Raw genomic sequence first — 20,919 nt, forward strand, 5'->3', positions numbered from 1 at the left:
GCTTCTGAGATACAGTAGAATTGAGATTCATCTATTTGAAGGAACCTCATCTCATTCTTTCCATACCTAGATGTTTATCTTGTCAAACTATATATTCTTCATTCTAGTGGTAAATTTCAAGGACGGGATAGTTGTGCAACATATGTTGCTCTGTTCTTTTAATACAGTGTTTCTCAACCTTGACAATTTTAAGGCATGTGGACTTCAACGCCCAGAATTCCACATGCCTTAAAATTGTCAAGGTTGAGAAACACTGTTTTAATAGAAGGGAGCTGACATAAGGCCCAGGAAAGAAAATTAAAGACTAAACCAGGGGAGTTCAACCTTGACCACTTTAAGACTTGTGATCTCAACTCCCAGAATTCTAGGAATTGAAGTCTGCAGATCTTAAAGTTGCCAGGTTTGGTCACCCCTGGACTAAAGTAACACATACTTTGAAGTTGCTGCATTGATTACCCAACTAATTTCAGAGTGGTGGTCATGATCTTTATAGCACAACCCTGGGACTTATCCAATCATCCCTTGCCAGAATTGTCTTTGCTATCTAGCCAGGTCATCCAGTTTTGTGAAGGGCCTGGGACCTGCAGCAGATGACAGCTCTTCTCCGCATATCCTCCTCCCAAAGGTACCCACAGCCCAACCCTCCTAGTATTTCATACTCAAATTAAAGCAGTTCTATTTCAGAATACATTTAGCATTTAGAAAGTTTAGTTTTAGCAGTGCCTATCATATTTAGGTTTGGGATGATTTCTTGTAATTGTTTTCAGTTAGTTTGTATTGTTTCTTTTGACCTTTAGGATTGGGACAGGTTATAAATATTATAAAGTAAATAAGTAGCTTGGCTTGATAACCTGTTATATAGAAAATGTGCAACATAATAGATCTTTTGTGGCAGATATATGATTTACAGCTCTTTTTTCTAAGCTGTTGAAGCAGAAAAAACTATTCTCACCATATTTTAGGGAGCAATTAGTGAACAGACAAGCTATTCTCATCAGAGGAAAAAAAGCCCACATTTTAAGAGCTAATTTAGACATTTGATTGCCTGGCAGAGAGATTACTCCATCAGCTTCATCCTAAGTATTTATGAATCCACATGATATATATATATTGGGATCTCCTCATATCAAGACCTTAGAATCACTAACTTTGCCAAACTTTCTCCTTTATAAGACCCTATAAATATAAGGGTTGGTGCTTTATTTTGCTACATGATGCTGTGCTTGAGACTCTGGAAGCACTTCTAAGGAAAAGATCCAACTTGAATTGAGTTTGTCTTGAGTTTGGAACTATCAGCTCAGACAAACAATCAAATGGTAAACAGTACTCCAGCCAACACTGACAGGGCAAGCTACTGTATATAAACAAGAGCTAATCCCACTTCCTCCAGCACTGAAGATGTTACCTAGTTGGGAAATAAAATGTCTGCAAGAAAACAACCAACCTCAGAGACCAACCAGGATTCCACAAAAATGATCCAAGAACATTAATTTGGTGTTTCTGGACTTTTCTGTTATGGTCTGGGAGTGTATTTTTCTTGCAAGTTAAGTATATTTTGAAAGGAATTTAGCATTTCGGATACAGGGAACCTGTACAATTCCATTATATCTGCCCTGTTGGACAATTTTTGCTTAAGCAGCATTTAATGATGAATTTTTAACCAAAGCAGAATTTAATAAAATCAATCATATCTCATCTACAAGGTATATTCAAATAAAATAAATGCGCTCTCTTCACAAATACCTCTCTTCTCCGTTGTCTCGGTTTTCTTTTTCCACATGAGAGAGTTCACACCTGATATTTTTTCCTTCCTTTCCCCTTTTTAAAAAAATTTTTTCAGCTAACTCGGGTTCTCTTCAGGGTCCACAGACCCCCCAGTCTACGGGGAGCAATTCTATGACAGAAGTGCCAAGTGACCTCAAGCCTCCAACACCAGCATCTACGCCTCACGGACAGATGACACCTACACAGAGCAGCAGGTACTTTTCTTAGAGCCTTTCAGGATATTGGATCTGTGCTTTGGCAAGTACAGTCACTGCCCCAAATCCAGACACCTTCTCTCTCTTTCAGGGATGTTGCATTTTCCTGTGACTCAAAATGCAACATGTTGTGGGAAATATTATTGGTATCTGGAAAATGAGTGTCACGGGCATTTCTTGGATGCTGCCCATGACATCATTGATGGTGAGTGGCAGTTACCCCATCTTTCTTTGCCACCATATTGTCAATCTCACCCCTCCCCCTGACCAGGAATGAAAAAAAAAGGAGAGGTATGGGATCTGAAAATGCAGAGATTCAATCTGATGTGTGAAAACGTTGCTTTTAATTTCAATTTGCTCGATACATAAATAGACACAAACTCTTCAGTCTTTGGTTCGAGGCTGCATTGATTAACTAAAAATGTAAAAAAGCTTTGCCTTAAGATTAATTTTATATGAGTTTGCAGGATGAAGCTTCTGCTTTTTCACTGTAGAACTCTTTGTGTGTATATACAGATATGTGTGCAACTATGTCCAGATGTATGCAAAAACAACCAGAAAAAATGGAGAAAATTAACAAGCAATTCCAAGTAAGCCATTATCATGGCTTAATCCCATTGAAGAGAACTAAATACAGTTCAATTTTTTTCCCTAAAAGGACTTCTCCATTATTTCCTGCAGCATCTGATTTTGAAAAAAAAACTTCAAAAATAATCGTTTGTGCACAATTTGAACTGTTTATCTGCCAACACACAGGCACATCCATGTACAACCCTACTCACTGATTTTAAAAATTGCCCATTGTTGTCCATATGTGTTATTTCAATCCATACATACAAAAGGGTATTTCTTTGGAGATAATTCTTGGGGGAATATTCAATGATCAGAGGTTGGATATGATCAGTGATCTGCCAACTAAATGTAAAAGGTTATCTGCTTATATCCATATGTTTAATATTGGTGCAATTAAAATGAATAAATTAATCATACAGTGCCATTTCATAAGGCATAATACTCTTGATATAAATTAAGTTCTGAAACGAAGAATTGATCTGTGATGCATATAAATGATGGAAAGGGGGCACTATGTTGAGATGATTAGACTGCTGGATTGAATTTAAGAAACCTTTGTTCAAATCCCAGCTCTGCTATGAAGTTTATTTTATGGCCCTTGGACAAATAGGTGTTCTCCTCATATGCCACTCTGAACTTCTTGGCTCAGGTAGAAATGAGGTACTTGAACACTTGTTCTACATACTTTGGCTATCTTATATATCATATTCTGCTAAGTCAACAGTGGTGATTTTCACAACAGTTTAACTTTCTGAACTTATGGATCACCACCTGATCAGGCATTGCTCATCTATAACTGTGTCTCTATAACTCAAATGTCTTTTTATGTTCTATCTCTTTAGAAATAGTTCAGTCAGTGTACATGATCCCTTTTCGGATATAAGTGATTCCACATACCCAAAGCGGAACTCCATGACTCCAAATGCACCCTATCAGCAATCAATGAATATGCCAGATATGATGGGAAGGATGCCGTATGAGCCAAACAAGGATCCTTTTGGTGGGATGAGAAAAGGTATCTCCTTGCGGGGGGTGGGGGCATAGACTGTCTGTATGTTTGTGTATATCAGTTCCTAGATGGGTTTCTCCATCTCTGCTTTTCTCTGTCTTTCATAAGTAACTGTATTATTGTTTTGGAAGTTAAGAGATTAGTGCAGAGAATTTTTGCCAATAAGTTTAAGAAGTTCCTTTTATGATACAGAAAATTATATGGAAGAGTTTTAATAATTATATTGTTTGAATTATACCAATACTCTCAACTTAGGCCAATTACTTTTCTGTAAGCAACAGGATTTGGTAAACTCAGATTATATAATATACAAGCCAGTTTAGTAAGACATACAATGTTGGGTCCTTGGTGCTCTCTGAGCTTGCTTGTAATTTCTTGCAGGCGTTTCATTACCCTAACCAGGTAACATCATCAATGCTAGTAAGGAGTGCTGTTTGCTGTCGGTTTATATTCTGGTGTCTTGCTTGTCTGGACCCCAGAATATAAACTGACGGTAAATAGCACTCCTTACTAGCACTGATGATGTTATCTAGTTAGGGTAATGAAATGTCTGCAAGAAAACAAGCAAGCTCTAAGGGCACCAAGGACCCCTCATTTCAACTCTGAGCTACAAATATTCTCCTTCATTGGTACATACAATGTTATGACATATATTATTTTAGTCTAAATCTTAATGTAATCACCAATTGTCATTGTGTTATTTCATTTAGATAAGATAGGACTACTACAGGAAGTTTGCTGGAATAAATCGGCATGCTATACATGAGTTTATGTAATGGTTTAAAAATGTGTCTGTGCCCTATAACATTCTTGGGAAAAACTTCTTTGACAGGGAAGTAAGGATCTCTTGCAACAGTTCCACATTATGGGAACTTGCTCCAACTGCTACATTTTTAGATCTATGTCACATGTCTCAGCGGTGTCTAAAATATGTAGAGATTTGAGTTAAATAGATCATTTAAATTATGACTATTGAGATTCAAATCCCTTTAAAAGTCATATGTAAAGAGTCATAACATACATACATAAAAATACAAAAAAGTCATACTGAAACTTTAGCAAAATTCTGACTGTACAATAGGACTCAATTATTTCACAAAACCTGAACAAAAATGCCTCTCTAGAGTACCTTTCATGGTTAGATTCTATTTATGTATGTACAGTATGTAAGTAAGCATCTGTATATACAGTTACAACAACTATTTTATATTCACAAAAACCTTGTAGTATACTTCAGGATGAGAGATAATGACTAAGTCGTGATTTATACTAGACAATATTCTGCATCTGTAAAATCATTTATTACTCTTAAGTCCCAAGGAGATTTCCAAAGTGACTTCCAGTTAGGAATCTGAAAGCAGAAATAAATAATAGAGCAATAAAACAAGTAAATCAATAAAATAAGAACAGCAGCATTTTCAGTGTTAAAGCACAAATTTAAAATGAGCATATCAAAAGCTGTAAAGAACTTGGGAAAAACATTTTTATTTAGTACCCAGATTTACCAGTCCTGGTCACTTACAGTTTTTCTGGATGCAGTGTTCCAAAGCCAACATCAAAAACTGAAAAGATTTGTGTTTTATGTCACCTCCAAGAGGGAGAAAAAACTTATTTATGGGTAGATTGATATTTTAGAAAGTATCCATTGTACAGTAGCCAGTAGGTATTTAGATATCTCCCTTTCCAAATTCATTACACAAATAGGTATGGAAATACTCATTTCATTTATAGGCTGATCTTAGAGAACAAAAATTGCTGAGATCATAATACTGATATATTGATCCAGTGAAGATTTGGAGGTTAGTAATAGACTCTTTCTTGAGACAAAAAGTAGAGAACTCAAAAATTTCTTGAGATGTTTATTTGGGTTTTAAATTATAAAGTACAATGTGTTTAGAGTATAGATGTGGCGCAGCAGTTAGAGTGCAGTACTGCAGGCCACTTTAGCTGACTGTGTTTAGCAGCTCAGCGGTTCAAATCTCACCGGCTCAAGGTTGACTCAGCCTTCCATCTTTCCGGGGTAGGTAAAATGAGGACCCAGATTGTTGGGGGCAATGTAAATATATATATACATTGCTTACTGGTGTACACCGCTTAGAGAGTGCTTGCACTTAAAGCAGTATATAAGTCTCATAAATAAATAAATAAAAATTGTAAAACACAGTAGCATTATAACGGCACTACTGCTGAAGTAAGTATCTCCTCAGCTCTAATACTATTCGTTGGATTATTCTGTTTCAGTTCTCTGAACATCAGTGGTATTTAATATTTCTTAATCATATACCTTTCAAATAATATAGTTATGCTATTTCCTTCCTTCCTTCCTTCTTCTTTCATAGTGCCTGGAAATAGTGAAACCTTCATGGCCCCTGGACAAATGCCCAACAGTGGTATGCAGGATATGTACAGCCAGAGTCCTGCTGGAACTATGTCCAATATGGGCATCGGCCAACGCCAACAGTTTCCCTATGGAAGTGGTTATGATCGGAGGTGAGATTTCATCAGCTTCAAAAGGCAGAGAAAAATGGTGAAAAGATTCTACATTGTCACTGTCCTTCTAACAGACCATTTAGTTGAGCCATTTATTGCTTTTCAGAAAATCAGCGAGAGCAAAACCACTAATAGAGACTGAGTCTATTTTGTGTAAGAAAGTGAGTGTGTGATGAATAAGGACTCTCCTTGTCTATAGAGGGCTATATTTGATTTTTTTTTTTTTTTTGCTTAATCAGATTTCAGCATTACTGTTCTGTGTGTGTGTTGTGTGCGTGTGTATGCTTAATGAACCAGCTCTGGGAAATTGCACCTTTTTCTGATGGTTTTGTGCTGGCTGTTGTAGCGAAATACAAAATTCTACGTAAACAAACAGATTCTCATTTCCAGAATAGTCATTTAATACATCCCAACCTCAATAAAGTCAAACTTTGTTGATTAATTGGAGCAGGGTGGGAATGCATATATAAATATATATTCAACTGTATCTCCCATTCAAATAGTTCAGTGTCCTTCCCAATATAAATATAAACCTTTTTTGTAACAGTACTTCCATTTGGAAGCATATCCTCATTCTCATTGCATCCTCTGGTATGCAGGCAAGCAATACACTCACTAATGTAGAAGGACAAAATTTGATATCTCTGAGAGGTAACGGAGATATATTCCTTCCCATCCCTACCCACATCCAATTCAAAGATAAGCTAGTGGGAGAGCTTAGTTCTGTGCTCGCATCATAAGACTATAAAAAAGTCAAGGTTTCCCCTACCCAGTCATGTCTGACACTGAAGGGGCAGTACTCATCTCTGTTCCCTAGCCGAGGAAGCCAGTGTTCTCAAAGACACTGCCAAGACACTCACGGAACACTGTTACCATCCAACCAAAATGGTAACTATTTGTCTACTTGCACTTGCATGTTTTTGAATTGTATTTGTGTCTTCCGGTTGACAAGCCCAGTGCCTTAACCGCTAGGCCACCACACACTCCTAGTCATAAGACCATAGCAAGAGAGAAGAAAAGAGAGAGGTTGCTAATTGGCTGGAATTCAGTAGAGGGGAGATCCTTCTTTGGAAAAGCAAATTGTCCCCCTTAAAATAGGGGAGGGGGTGGCGAACAATGGCTGTAGAAACATGATAAAATACATAAAGTAGCAAAACCTTTTTTTGTTGTTGTTCTCTTCAAAATAATACCACATTCAACCTGCATGAAAATTAGTGCTATGCTAGTAAATGTAAACTTCTTGCCATGTTTCAGTATTCTGAAAAAAAAAAAAAACATCCATGCAGAATGTATCTTTTTTCTGCAGCCTGGCAATGTGAACTTTCTGGTTTAGCATTATTTATCTGCCAGAAAAGCAGCAATATATTGTAATTTTGACTCATTTGTTGAAGTACCTCCTTCTTTATGGATAACTTTTGAAAACTGCTACTAAGAAAATTGACAGCAAGAAAAAGACAATTGCAGATGTATATTAAGCAATAAACTTTGCTAAAATAATAGAGGAGGCTTTATGTCATACTACTTTCCTAAAAAGATAATGAATTCAAATCAGTTTCCATCACTGATCCCAGAAAACATCTTTTGAAACAGAATATTAGAAATGCCAGTGGATTTTTAAACCAAAAATTGCTAAAATGAATCCATTTCAAAATGGTTTAATTCATCATGTAAATGTAGCCTCTAAGGATTATGATGCATTAATATTTTTATTTTTGGAAAAAAAATAATCACATTATTTAAGAAAGAGAATGACTATAAAGAGTAAGAGCAATGATATTAAGGGAGATACCCAAGGTCCGTTGCCAAGGTGATGTTATGTGCTCCTAGCTACTTTCCTTCGTGACCAGAGGCAAGCTCACCTGACCAATAACCAGCCAACACAGAGTGAAGGCCTTTTGTTTCGTTTATTGCAATAAACGGGGAGAGAAGCTATCAAAGCTTGGTTTTCTCTAAAGTTTTAAGCCAAAATATTTCCTTCTTTATACATCCCTTGTCCCGGCCACCACATCTCTCCTTTTTCCCCATTGGCTGAGGTACTATGAGGTTACACTCTTTCCGACCGCCTCCTACATATTTCCTGCTACATACCAAATCATACATCACATGTATATTAAAATTAGGAGATAATTTATGCAAGGTGTGTCAGGTTAATATTAATCAATTAATTGCGCATGCTCAGTTGCCTGAGTTCTGGCCCCCGTTTTTATGACTTCTTAAAAAATAGATTCTTTCCTGTTTTGCTAGTTATCTTCTATTACAGATGTTTTCTTCTTCCTTTTCCCATTCTTAAGACCCAGCTATTTTTGCCTACATATTTCCTTTACATCCTTTCTTTGTTAACCTTTCCTCTTTCTCACCATAGCTTCTCTACTCAGAAAATTTCCACTGCAGCAAATTCAATTTTAAGTTTCTCTTTCAATATTAAATTTTGAAGACCTTTCTTTCACTTCTATCAGTGATAAAGAGTAAAGTGCATAATATTCAGAAGCAGCTTCCTAATTCAAGAAGGAAGTAACAACATGGACTTGCAAGATTGAGGTCAACACTATTAGGTAGACCAAACCAAGAAGTCAGTTCCACAGGAAAGCTCATTGAGATTGTCTATAATAAAAGAACTTTGCAAATTGATTGTTTTGTATCTCCTCCTCTTTTTTATAGTTCAGTGAATTATAGAACTGTTTGTCTGACCTGCTTCCGAATACTATCTGGACATTCTGGACTTAAAATATGTTCTACTTTTTGTCACCTTGTAATGATGCTTGGATATCCAGTAGAGGAAATACATCATTGGAGGTGGCTGCTGGACTAACTAGCTGACCCCATCTCCTGCTTCAGCTTCCTTCTCCCCCTCCACTCATCTTTTTAATTTCATATTGTTGCACTTCCATTGTTTATTTTTATTGTTTTATTCCTTTACTATTGTTATTTTTTATCATTTTAATTGTGTTTTATTTCTGTAAATAAGCTACTCTGGGTGGCTCCATGGAGCGATAGGTGGCAAATAAATTTAACAAATAAATAAAATAAATATCAAGGTCATCCTCTTTACTCTCTACAATTACTTTTTAGCTATTAATTACATAGAATCCTAAGTAAGTTTCATGAATAGATATGAAACTTGCAATTGCATAGTTCTTTATACATCAGGCAAAATTTACAAACAACAGCACATGAGCTAGTCTCTAAAATTTTATTCATCAAAATGTCCGCAGTGGCCTATAAAACATTTTCAGTCTCAAAGAAAATGTTGGTATTGAAACTGGCTATTCCATAAGGTTTTTATTTTATTTTAATTCACCCGACTTGGAGAATAAGTGCTTTTACAGTGTGAGGTTTCCTTTGTCATTTTTAGGTCGGATCATGGGCTGGGTCCTGAAGGCAGTATGGGAGCACCTGGTCAAAGCAACATGGTGCCTTCAAACAGTGACCCAAGCATGTACTCTCCTAACTGTTATCCTGGGCAACAAAGGTGAATAATTTAATCTGTTTAAAAAACCTGTGTTAATAGATAATCATAAATCTTAAGGGCTATTGGATAGGAGGTGCAATTTGCTACACTGGATTGCTGTATTGTGTGTCATACTCTCGGATTTTCTGCAAGACTTTGGCATAAGCTCCTTGAGAATAATGATGTTTGCATGGCTACAGTGTTTGGTAGATGGTTTTTATGCTTTACTTGGCTTTTTTTTTTAAGTTTGGATTCTAGAGATGGATTCATTTGGAACATGTAGAGAACTTGAGATTACAGCATTTTTACACATTATTCACCATAGAATACTTTTCTCAGCCTTTTACTTTACATTCATTTGTAAAACAGTGAGGGTCTCAGATGTTTCTTTGTTGGTGTCTTTTCATAAATTAATTGAACATGTGCTTGAAATACCGGCTGTTACTTTCTCTTAAACCTTAAAGTAAATTTATTTCACACATTGCTATACAGTTATAACACGACAGTTATCTCTAACCTAATTTAACTAACAAAATTTGGTTAAATTTTGCAACAAAATTTCATTTTTAATGTGTACCAATGTGCCCACAGTAAAAAAAAATGACAATAAGGGTTATCTATTTATCTAACACAATTTAAACAGCTTATATTTTTAGTGACAAAATAGATCACTGAAGTTCTTGAATTTCAATTATTTTCACTTTCAGCAGATTTCTCATTTGAGACCACTGGGGCAATATAGATTTTTATAGAGGTATTATAAATCAACAATATGTGTATTTAATGCAACAATGCAATAATCAAGGAAACTGCATGGCTTAGGAAATTGGGGAATTCGGTCTCTTTTCTCCCATGGTAAATGCCTTGTCTTTGGGGCATATGTCTCAAGAGTGACACACAGACTGATGTATACAACGGAAACTCTCCATTCTCCTTTGCCCCATTGTCTGTATTTTTCTGCTGTACTTGTGACACTTCCGATCATGATATTTGTGCTGTTATCATAATATGAGTAATGTTTTATTTATTTGGATCAAATATATTTAGATGATGCTTGCTTTTCTCTAATCCCAGGTAAGTTTGAGGCTGCACCTCAACCTCCTAGGTTTGGAGTCCAATACATAATAAGCTCATTTAAATAGTTTAAAAGAGTGGCTCTTGGTTGCTTTTATTAGATATGTTTGTGATCTTAGTATTGTTACTGTTGTTTTATATATCATTATTTCTTTGTATTCCAGTTCAACTATCTATCAGATTTGTAATTTTTTTTAAAAAAAACTTTAATGTTAGAATGTGTATTAGGTCATGCATTACTCACTTATACATACATCATTTTTAAACTGTAACTCTAGCAAAATTAGGTAATCATATGTGGTTGCCAACATTCTGAATATCAAGTATGGAATCTGCTTCTGCCAGCCAGTTGTATTTCTTCTCAGTTACTGTACCTTAGTCAGATGCTTTTGTATTAAAGCTCATTCAGACATCGCCAAGTGATATTCAAGAACATGGAACCATAGCCTGCTAAGTCATCAGAAGAAATGTGAAACGTGTCTGCATCCAGGCCACTAGTTGTTTTGATCTGATAGTAGGCAGGTTCAATCCTGAGAACAGAGACACCACTTTTTTTAAAAAAAAAAAAACAAAATTGGTACATTATTACCCCATAAAACAGTAGATAAAGTTTCTAAGAGAGTGATCACTGAATTACTCTGCCATATTTGTACTGAATAAGATTGAGTGGAATTAAGTGTAATTGAAAATGTAATCGAAAGTGTAATCGAAAATTTAAATGATTTAAAATATACTGTACTGCATTGGGTGGAGGACATTTGAAACGAAAACTGAGAATGCTGGTGGAGATTTTCAGGCTTCATGAAGGATATAAACTGTTTTGATGGGACAAGCAGTTTCAATATTTTGAGTCACATTAGAAATCATAAGCATTAATGTACAGCTCATGTTTTTCATTGCAGGCATGAACCATATGGACCGCAGTATCCAATGCAAGCTCCTCCTTCTGGACAGCCCCCCTATGGAGGACACCAATCAGGAATGTTTCCACAGCAGCAGGTAAACAGTTTTATGGTATTCTTTTTGAAAAATTCATTCTATAAATCTAAGCTTTTGGCGCTGGCAGAATAAAAGTACAACGATGTTTGCTCCTTACAAGAATTTTATATTTGTATCCTTTTATGTGGAACATTTCTGAACAACAATTGGCTAATGTTATGAATGATACAGAACATTCACTAAAACTATTCTGTTTTATTGACTGAGAAATTAGTAAGAAAGCATAGATAATTAATAGGATGTATCCCAAATAGATCTATATGTAATGACTAAATGATGGCACTAAATTTAGATGGAAAAAAATTGCAGGATCATAGAATTGTAAAATTGGAAGGAACTACAAGGATTGGTTAGTCAAATTCTCTGCAGCTTTCAGAAAAAATATTTAAATCACTCATAAGAAATGGCTGACCAGCATCTTAAAAATCTCTAGACATGGGGAAACCAGATTGTTTCACTGTTGTATAAAAGCAGAAAGGAAAATAATTCTGCCTTCTTTTTTAAAACTTCTAAGGATACTTCAACTAGGGAGAAGGGAACACAGTTGAGTGAATCTACAGAAGTTGTCATCTGTCCTCCATAATAGGATAGAGCAATTAGTATTGAGATAGCCTTCCACAGCATTCAAATTTTATTTATTGATTAGTTTGATTCATTGCTAATAACATTTCAAAGTAAATTGTTGGCAATTAAAAATAAGTGGAACCCCCCAAGAAAATTTTGTAATGAGGATTTCTTCAGGGCTTTATTTAGCTAGCAAGCATCATTTCCTCTGTTAACAGACTGTTGGTATACTGTGTGTATAAAGTATGCTCTTTTTCAGAGTTTTGTCATTCCTTTTAGGATTTTTATTCTATTGTTAAAAAAGTATTTTTGCTACCTGAAGGATTCTTTAATATCCTGTGATGTGCAGTTGGTAGCATTTCATGAAATGTCTGCCAAAGGGGAACATTACCAGATTTCATGATATTTTACGATAGTTTGCTCTTTTCTTTCTAATATGAACTATTCGTATAGTGTTTAATGTTTGATATACTATACAGATGATATACCTGGATTGTTCATATTTTTTCAAATTGATTTTTTTTATTTGTTATTGCATGTTATATTTTCCTGTTCTTAGTTTTGTTTATAGTTTTGGCATTTTCTTATATATTAGTTGGGGATTTGTATTGTTGTGTATGTTTTAAAATAAATAAATAATGTTATTGGCAACATTTGGCCACATAAGGATCATCACAAGGAAAATGTGTATGTGTGTGAGCATACTCAGATATTCCTTCTATATGTCTGTCACTTTCAAAACATTTAAATCAATCCACTAACACATCTCCATATAAAACCTCAATCAAGCATCATGCTCAGTGCCAAACAGATTTGTCCTTAGTACTTTTTATCCTTAAAAGATACTAATGAAGATCTAGGAGCATCAAAGAGAAGATTCTAGGTTTATCTTAGGGTTTCTTAAATAAACTTTTTATCCCAAACTAGAGTACTTTTATTCATATTATACATTTATGTGGACATGTTTTCCAATACCATAGTATTTTTTCATATAAGAAAGAACAAATATTTTCTTTTATTCTCAGAATAATGAGTTTAAAGTTATAAAAAATATTCAGCATTCAGAATCAAACAGAAATCTAAAAACATCTTAATAAATACATTTTTATCAAACTTCCTGATCCCAATTCCAGAACTTAATATTTGGAAAAGAAATATTAAGACATTTAATTATGATGTAGTATTTACCTCAAAACAATTCCTAAAATGAAATTGGTACTTCATTTTATGCCTACGGTCATATTCATACAGTGTGATATTAAAATCATTATTCATTTTAAATGTTATGTATTACTTATGGACAAAATTTCAACCACTTTACGCATATTTATTCAAATAATTAAAAGGTCACTATACGTATTTCAAACACTAAGGAAAATAAAGATGATTATGTCTACTTAAAATATTGTAAGTATATTGTAATTATTCTACCACACCAATGCACCAATATTTTATGTTACTGTAAATATTTGGTGTCTATTTTTTCAGAATTACAAACGCCATATGGATGGTATATATGGACCTCCAGCAAAACGTCATGATGGAGATATGTTTAACATGCAATACAGCAATCAACAGCAGGAGTTGTTTAACCAGTACAGCAGTGCTTACTCTGGACCAGATAGGAGACCCATCCAGGGACAATATCCATATCCTTATAACAGAGAGAGGATGCAAGGTCCTGGACAAATGCAACAACATGGAATACCTCCACAGATGATTGCTGGCCCTATGCAGTCATCAGCTTCCAGTGAAAGCCCTCAACAAAATATATGGCCCACAAGAAATGATATGTCTTATCCATATCAGAACAGGCAAGGCCCCGGGGTCCCTGCACAGGCCCCACCTTATCCAGGGATGAATCGTACTGATGATATAATGGTACCTGACCAGAGAATAAACCATGAAAGTCAGTGGCCTTCTCATGTCAACCAGCGACAGCCTTCTTACATGTCATCTTCTGCTTCCATGCAGCCTATTACTCGACCTCCTCAGTCTTCCTATCAGACACCACCATCAATGCCAAACCACATATCTCGAGCTCCTAGCCCTGCATCTTTCCCACGTTCTCATGAAAATCGTATGTCTCCCAGCAAATCTCCTTTCCTATCCTCTATGAAGATGCCTAAAGTTTTGCCCACTCTTCCAGTCTCGCAGGTCACAGGTCCTCCAACACAGCCACCACCCTCTCTTAGGCGGGAAGTCACTTTTCCTCCAGGTTCGGTAGAAGCATCCCAGCCAGTTTTAAAACCAAGGCGAAAGATTACCTCAAAAGATATTGGTAAGTCTTCCTATTGTCCTTACAGACGGAGAGACTTTTTACATTAATTTTGTAGAGCTTGCATTTATATTAATTTGCTTAAGAAATTAGTTTTATTAAATTGAAGCTGAGCGCAAATTTGTTTCATGGGAGGAATAATGATTTATGTATCATCAATCAATAAAATACAAATAAATACTCAATATTCAGGGAAGTATAATGGTTTCTTTTATGTTACCAAAATAAGAGCTCTTATACTAGATACAGTCTTCCAAATCTTTCAATGTTTTGTTCCTCCTTAAAATAAGCAAGCTACCTCAATAGAGAGATGAAAGTTGATGTTGCGAAAGGTACAATACAGTATTATTTTAAGATGATATTGTTCTTATTGTGTACTTTCATAGTAGTTTATATTGTTTATAATTAGTGATTGCTTATGATCTCAGAACAAAAGTCTGAATTCATATACAGTGCATGTTATATCTAGTAACTTAAACAATAAACACTGTTATTGTTTTCACTTGAAAGCTCTCTTTCAAGGAGTAAAGTTGTTAATGGAGTAGTAACTCTTGACAAAAGGAAACAGTTAAAATATATGTAAAAGCTGTGGAAGCTTGTCTTGGAGCAGTATAGCAGCATGTAACTTGGAAAATTGATCTAGGAGATATGATATTGACAAATTCTGGACATGCTGATCAGTCATCTTTTTGAAAGAGAGCAACGATAGTCTTATTGCACTAATATATGCCCCATTTTCTAAAGTTGCTGATGAATAGTATCTTGTTGCATCTTACAGAATATGTCTCTGTAACATGCAACAAGATACTATTACAGATATGTTCGAATATCACTCAAGCTGTAAATACTATCCTTCTACTGGTAGCTTTCCTTCCCTAAAAGGAAACTCCAGGAGAATTAGTTTCCTAGCAGTTTTTGTTTTGTTTTGTTTTGTTTTTTTAAATTTGGTACTTTATAAATGTATGCTTTACGTGAGCATTGTAAGAGTGCTAAAGCAAACTTAATTTTTTTTTTTTAGAGGAAGAAACTAATAAACATATGGCAGTGGTGATCTGTCCCCTGTCAATCTCTTCCATTATAAAGCTGCTTTTTCTCTACACCGTCCTACTCTAAAGGATATGGATATTAACTGAGTTTTACAAAATTAAAGCGGAGCATTTCATCACAACAGACCACAAAGCATGTGTGACACATGTACATATGTACTTCTAAATTAACTGAGATAAAACCTTACTGTCTCTGTTAATTTCCTAGATTTTAGAGAGGGCCATCCCTTCAGTTTCACAACAGTCTTTCTCTTTTCATACAAATATATAATAGGGCATCAGAAATTATTTGGAAATACTTTGGAACTCGTGCAAGTATAGCATCTTTCTGCTCTTTAAAAAAAGCCAATTATGTCTGTCTTCAGGCTTCCGATGCTGCTGCAGATTCCTTAATAAATGCTTTCTTGCTTTGTTTGTTTGTTTGTTTCCAGTGAGTCCGGAAGCCTGGCGAGTGATGATGTCTCTTAAATCAGGCCTTCTTGCAGAAAGTACTTGGGCATTAGACACTATTAACATTCTTCTGTACGATGACAGTACAGTGGCTACTTTCAATCTCTCGCAGGTAGGTTGGTTGGTTATTTTTCATCTCAATGTCACCATTCCTTCTGTAAATGGAGGGGGAAGCCCATATGCCTTGTTGCTATGCTTTCCAATGCCTGAGCCATCCAACTCCCCTTAGAAGTAGGGCAAGTCCTCCAAAGAGCACAGAAGACATACAGGGTGGCTCAATAAATGGCAAATTTTCCTGTTCTCCTGTAATGTAATGTAATGGGGAGGTAAGGGTGCACGTCATGCCACAGGACTGGATTTTTGCTCAACTCCATGTATTACACCAACCTGTGAATGTAAAAGCCACGAGTCTTCTTGTTCTAACTGCTAAAGTAAAGTAAGGTAAGGCAAAGAATTATACAAATAATTGTATGATTATATAATTATAGCAATAGCACTTAGACTAATATAACACTTCACAGTGCTTTACAGCACTCTCTAAGCGGTTTACAGAGTCAGTCTATTGCCCCCCAAAATCTGGGTCCTCATTTTATCGACCTCAGAAGGATGGAAGTCTGAGTCAACCTTGAGCCTTTCAGGATCGAAGGAATCGAACTCCTGGCAGTGAGCAGAGTTAGCCTGCAATACTGAATTCTAACCAGTGTATCACCACGGCTCATTATACAAATAATTGTAGCTGCAGGATCATATGTAATGGTTTACATCAGTGTTTCTCAACCTTGGCAACTTTACGATATGTGGACTTCAACTCCCAGAATTCTCCAGCTAATAATTGCTAGCTGGAGAATTTTGGGAGTTGAAGTTCACACATCATAAAGTTGCCAGGGGTTGAGAAACACTGGTTTACATGCTTTAAGAGGGAAGGAAATTTCCTTGAAAACAAGACTCAATTCACTTTTACAATCATATGGACTAAATACTACTCAAAAGTAAACTTTTAAAGAATTCATATTGTTAACTTTTTTTAATTATGGTGTACTCTGAGCTCTATAATCTACAGATTATTAGTCACTTGTATTAAAAGTATTTACTGAACATCTTTATTAAAAGTATTTAAAATACTTGTATTAAAAATATTTGTTTTATATGTAAATAGGAAGAAAGGACTAACCAATTCTGAATCTTGTAAAGGGTAATCTAAAGATGTATTCCTTTCTTACTTATACAATTCTATAATGGACTAACATGTCCCTTTTACCATTTTTTTTTTCTGTTTTTCCTCCCTTTGTTTCCTCAGTTACCTGGTTTTCTTGAGCTGTTGGTGGAATATTTTAGAAAATGCCTGATTGATATTTTTGGGATCCTTATGGAATATGAAGTGGGACATCCAGGATCAAAACTGCAAGATCATAATTCATCTCTGAATGAGGACGTGCACTCTGCAACAGAGGATGTCAGGAAAGAGGAAGAAAACGATGAATGTATCGATTACTTTTATGACCTGGAAGATGAGGAGGAAGAAGAGGAAGAAGAGGAAAATGAGAATACAGAAGAAGTAAAGAGCACTCTTGTTGCTCCACCTGGTGCCATTCTTGATCCAAGCGAGAGGCCAAAACAAGCCAGTAAGTTTGACAAGTTGCCAATAAAAATTGTAAAGAAAAACAACTTATTTGTTGTTGACCGATCTGATAGGCTGGGCCATGTTCAGGAATTCAACAGTGGACTTCTTCATTGGCAACTTGGCGGGGGTGATACAACCGAACACATTCAGACCCACTTTGAGAGTAAGATGGAGATTCCTCCTTGCAGGCGGCCATCTCTATCAGTCTCCTCAGGTAAAAAGAAGAATGTAGAGGGCAAAGGAGAATCTGAGGAACAACAAGACAAAAGCATATCAGCCACTATTGATGATGTCTTGTCAGCTCGTCCGGGAGCATTGTCTGAAGACCCCGACGCTAACTCTCAGACAGATAGTAGTAAATTTCCATTTGGGATCCATCAAGTGAAAAGTCATCGAAATATCAAACTGCTGGAAGATGAGCCACAAAGTCGAGATGAAACTCCTCTATGCACCATTATCCACTGGCAAGATTCTTTGGCCAAGCGTTGCATCTGTGTGTCAAATATTGTTCGCAGCTTATCTTTTGTGCCTGGCAATGATGTGGAAATGTCCAAACATCCAGGCTTGGTGTTAATCTTGGGAAAGTTGATTCTTCTCCATCATGAGCACCCAGAAAGAAAGCGTACACCACAGACGTATGAAAAAGAGGAAGAAGTGGACAAAGGGGTGGCCTGCAGCAAGGATGAATGGTGGTGGGACTGCCTTGAGGTTTTGAGGGATAATACATTGGTCACACTAGCCAACATTTCTGGGCAGCTAGACTTATCTGCTTATACAGAAAGCATCTGTTTGCCAATTTTGGATGGCTTACTGCACTGGATGGTGTGCCCCTCAGCAGAGGCACAAGATCCTTTTCCAACTGTGGGGCCCAACTCAATCCTTTCGCCTCAGAGACTTGTACTGGAAACCCTGTGTAAACTCAGTATCCAAGACAATAATGTGGACCTTATATTGGCCACACCCCCATTCAGTCGTCAGGAGAAAATGTATGCTACTTTGGTTAGGTACGTTGGGGACCGCAAAAATCCTGTCTGCCGAGAAATGTCAATGGCGCTCTTATCAAACCTCGCCCGAGGGGACACGTTAGCAGCAAGGGCAATAGCTGTGCAGAAGGGAAGCATTGGAAACTTGATAAGCTTCCTGGAGGACGGGGTCACCATGGCCCAGTATCAGCAGAGCCAGCATAACCTTATGCACGTGCAGCCTCCACCTCTGGAGCCACCTAGCGTGGACATGATGTGCAGGGCAGCCAAGGCCTTGTTGGCCATGGCTCGGGTGGAGGAAAACCGCTCCGAATTCCTTTTACATGAGGGCCGCTTGCTGGATATCTCGATATCAGCTGTCCTGAACTCTATGGTTGCATCTGTCATCTGTGATGTACTCTTTCAGATAGGGCAGTTATGACACAAGTGAGAAATAAGCATGTGTGAGTGGAGATTAAAGGGTCATATATAACTGGCTGGTTTCTGTACCTGTTTATCCAGTGTAGGAAGAATGGGAAAAAAAGAAGAAAAAGAAGAATCTTTGCTCCTCTGCCCCATTCACTATTTACCAATTGGGAATTTCAAAACATTAATTTGAACAGTTATGGATTTAATATTTGTTGTCTATGTGTATAAGTACATCTTTTTATTTTATTTTTTTAACTAAAGTCTGTCTCTAGTACATTCAAAGATCACGTTTCTTTTTCATAGCTATCTTTGTCAGTGTTTGTTTGTTTTTCCCATGTTTGAATCATATTTTTGGGGGAGGGGAAGCAACCCTGAATTGGGTGGGGTGTCAGAATATAGCAAAATATGATTTGATGTTGGGAGAAAGGGGCATGCCACTCTCAAATGCAAAAGTGGAGATAAAATATGCTGAGTTAATGTGCTTTTTATTTTTTAAGAACAACAGAAATTCCAACCATCCTTAATGCCATTGCCCAAAGCGCCGTGTGCAATAGAAAAATGATAGTGATGTAGGTGTGGCGGATGATCAAGGAAAGGGGGTCAGTTTCTCATCTGCCCACAACATTTTCTTGGGCTCTCTGCAGGAGAACGGTTACCCTATGCTAGGAGCAAAACCAATTCTTTAAGAAAGTAAAAACAAAACTCTGAAGACGATCAACACAAATTGCTTCCTCACCAGAACTGTCAACATCAATATCTATTGTTTGACCTTCCACAATGACAGTTCATCACAATTCCTTTAAATCATTTTTTAAATATTTTTATTGCCTAAAGGCAGTGTTGTATATAGAAGTTGTACATTAAACACACCCTCATCTTTTTTTAAAAAAATAAAATAAAACAAGTACAAGGATTTATTTTTTTCATGATGTGGTAACTACAAAGTGATGGTAGACTTAATTTTATTATTATTATTGTTATTATATTATTATTATATTATTATTATTATTTTCTTTGGGCCATAACTCCAAAAACTAAGAAAAACACCACGAGGGTAATGTACAAGTTTCTGTATGTATAAAGTCATGCTCTATTTCGGGAGAGCAATTGCTCACAACTTACTTTATAAATCAAGATGTGGAAATGGTTACGTACGGATTGATTTAAGAAAATGGTTACCAGTCTACAAAAAAAAAACATATATGGGGAAAAAAAGAAAACACAACTTCAAAGATTTTTCAGTGCAAAGAATACACATTTGTATTTCAAAATAATGTAGTTTAAAAAATACAAAAAAACTTGATGTAAATTCCTCCTTTTCCTCTGGCTTAATGAATATCATTTATTCAGTATAAAATTTATATGTTCCACATGTTAAGAATAAATGTACATTAAATCTTGTTAAGCACTGTGATGGGTGTTTTTGAATAATGTTCTCATTTTTTCATGAAATCCAACTGTTTCAGCCAGTGATGGTGAAGGTTATGTTTTTTCTGCTTACCCTGGAGTTCATCTGGTGTTCAGATAATGCAACAAAGAAAAACATTACATTTTTCTCTCATTATTTATAATAAAGAGGACCACAGAAGAAGATGAGATTGCTAATTTTCACTGTGTCTACAAAAGTTGCTGCACTCAAGGTATATGCTTGAATAAAACTGTGTAAAACTGGCAATCATAATTTGATTCAGTTAGCTTATCCTTCAGCTTTCCTGAGTTATATTTAGCATCTTAGATTTCTATTAACTTATACAAGTAATAATAATGGTTCTCAGGGCTGTGCAGTAAAAACAACAATATTAAATGTAATAATAATCGAAACAGTGACTAAACATGGCAGAGAACTAAAAACTAAAAAAGATCAAACGGACACCACATTGGCAACAGAAGGGCTGGGAGAATTAGAGATTAGAGAGTCTTTCCCCAGTGCTGAAAAAATAAGAGGAGGGTTTCCTGACAGACTTTTCTCTAAAGGAAATTATCTAGCAAGACTAATG

At 36.0% G+C, this 20,919-nt stretch overlaps 1 protein-coding gene across 5 annotated transcripts in view; it reads left to right on the top strand.

The window, feature by feature from the left end:
- The window catches only part of ARID1B (AT-rich interaction domain 1B), a 403,965-nt gene extending 383,615 nt beyond the window's left edge, over positions 1-20,350 (top strand). For 3 of the 5 annotated variants that reach the window (XM_039358272.1, XM_039358275.1, XM_039358274.1), the window contains 8 exons: positions 1,841-1,979; positions 3,395-3,567; positions 5,901-6,051; positions 9,404-9,520; positions 11,476-11,572; positions 13,625-14,417; positions 15,892-16,022; positions 17,208-20,350. In XM_039358272.1, coding sequence (XP_039214206.1) covers positions 1,841-1,979; positions 3,395-3,567; positions 5,901-6,051; positions 9,404-9,520; positions 11,476-11,572; positions 13,625-14,417; positions 15,892-16,022; positions 17,208-18,935 — 3,329 coding nt within the window. In that variant the 3' untranslated portion in view covers positions 18,936-20,350. The remainder of the gene's footprint in view (positions 1-1,840; positions 1,980-3,394; positions 3,568-5,900; positions 6,052-9,403; positions 9,521-11,475; positions 11,573-13,624; positions 14,418-15,891; positions 16,023-17,207) is intronic. The other 2 variants (XM_039358273.1, XM_039358277.1) reach the window with 1 other exon arrangement.
- The last annotated feature ends 569 nt before the right edge of the window (positions 20,351-20,919 follow it).

The sequence above is a fragment of the Crotalus tigris genome, unplaced genomic scaffold, assembly GCF_016545835.1.
Source record: "Crotalus tigris isolate CLP2741 ecotype Arizona unplaced genomic scaffold, ASM1654583v1 scf7180000019007.31208882:3723066, whole genome shotgun sequence".
Lineage (NCBI taxonomy): Eukaryota > Metazoa > Chordata > Lepidosauria > Squamata > Viperidae > Crotalus > Crotalus tigris.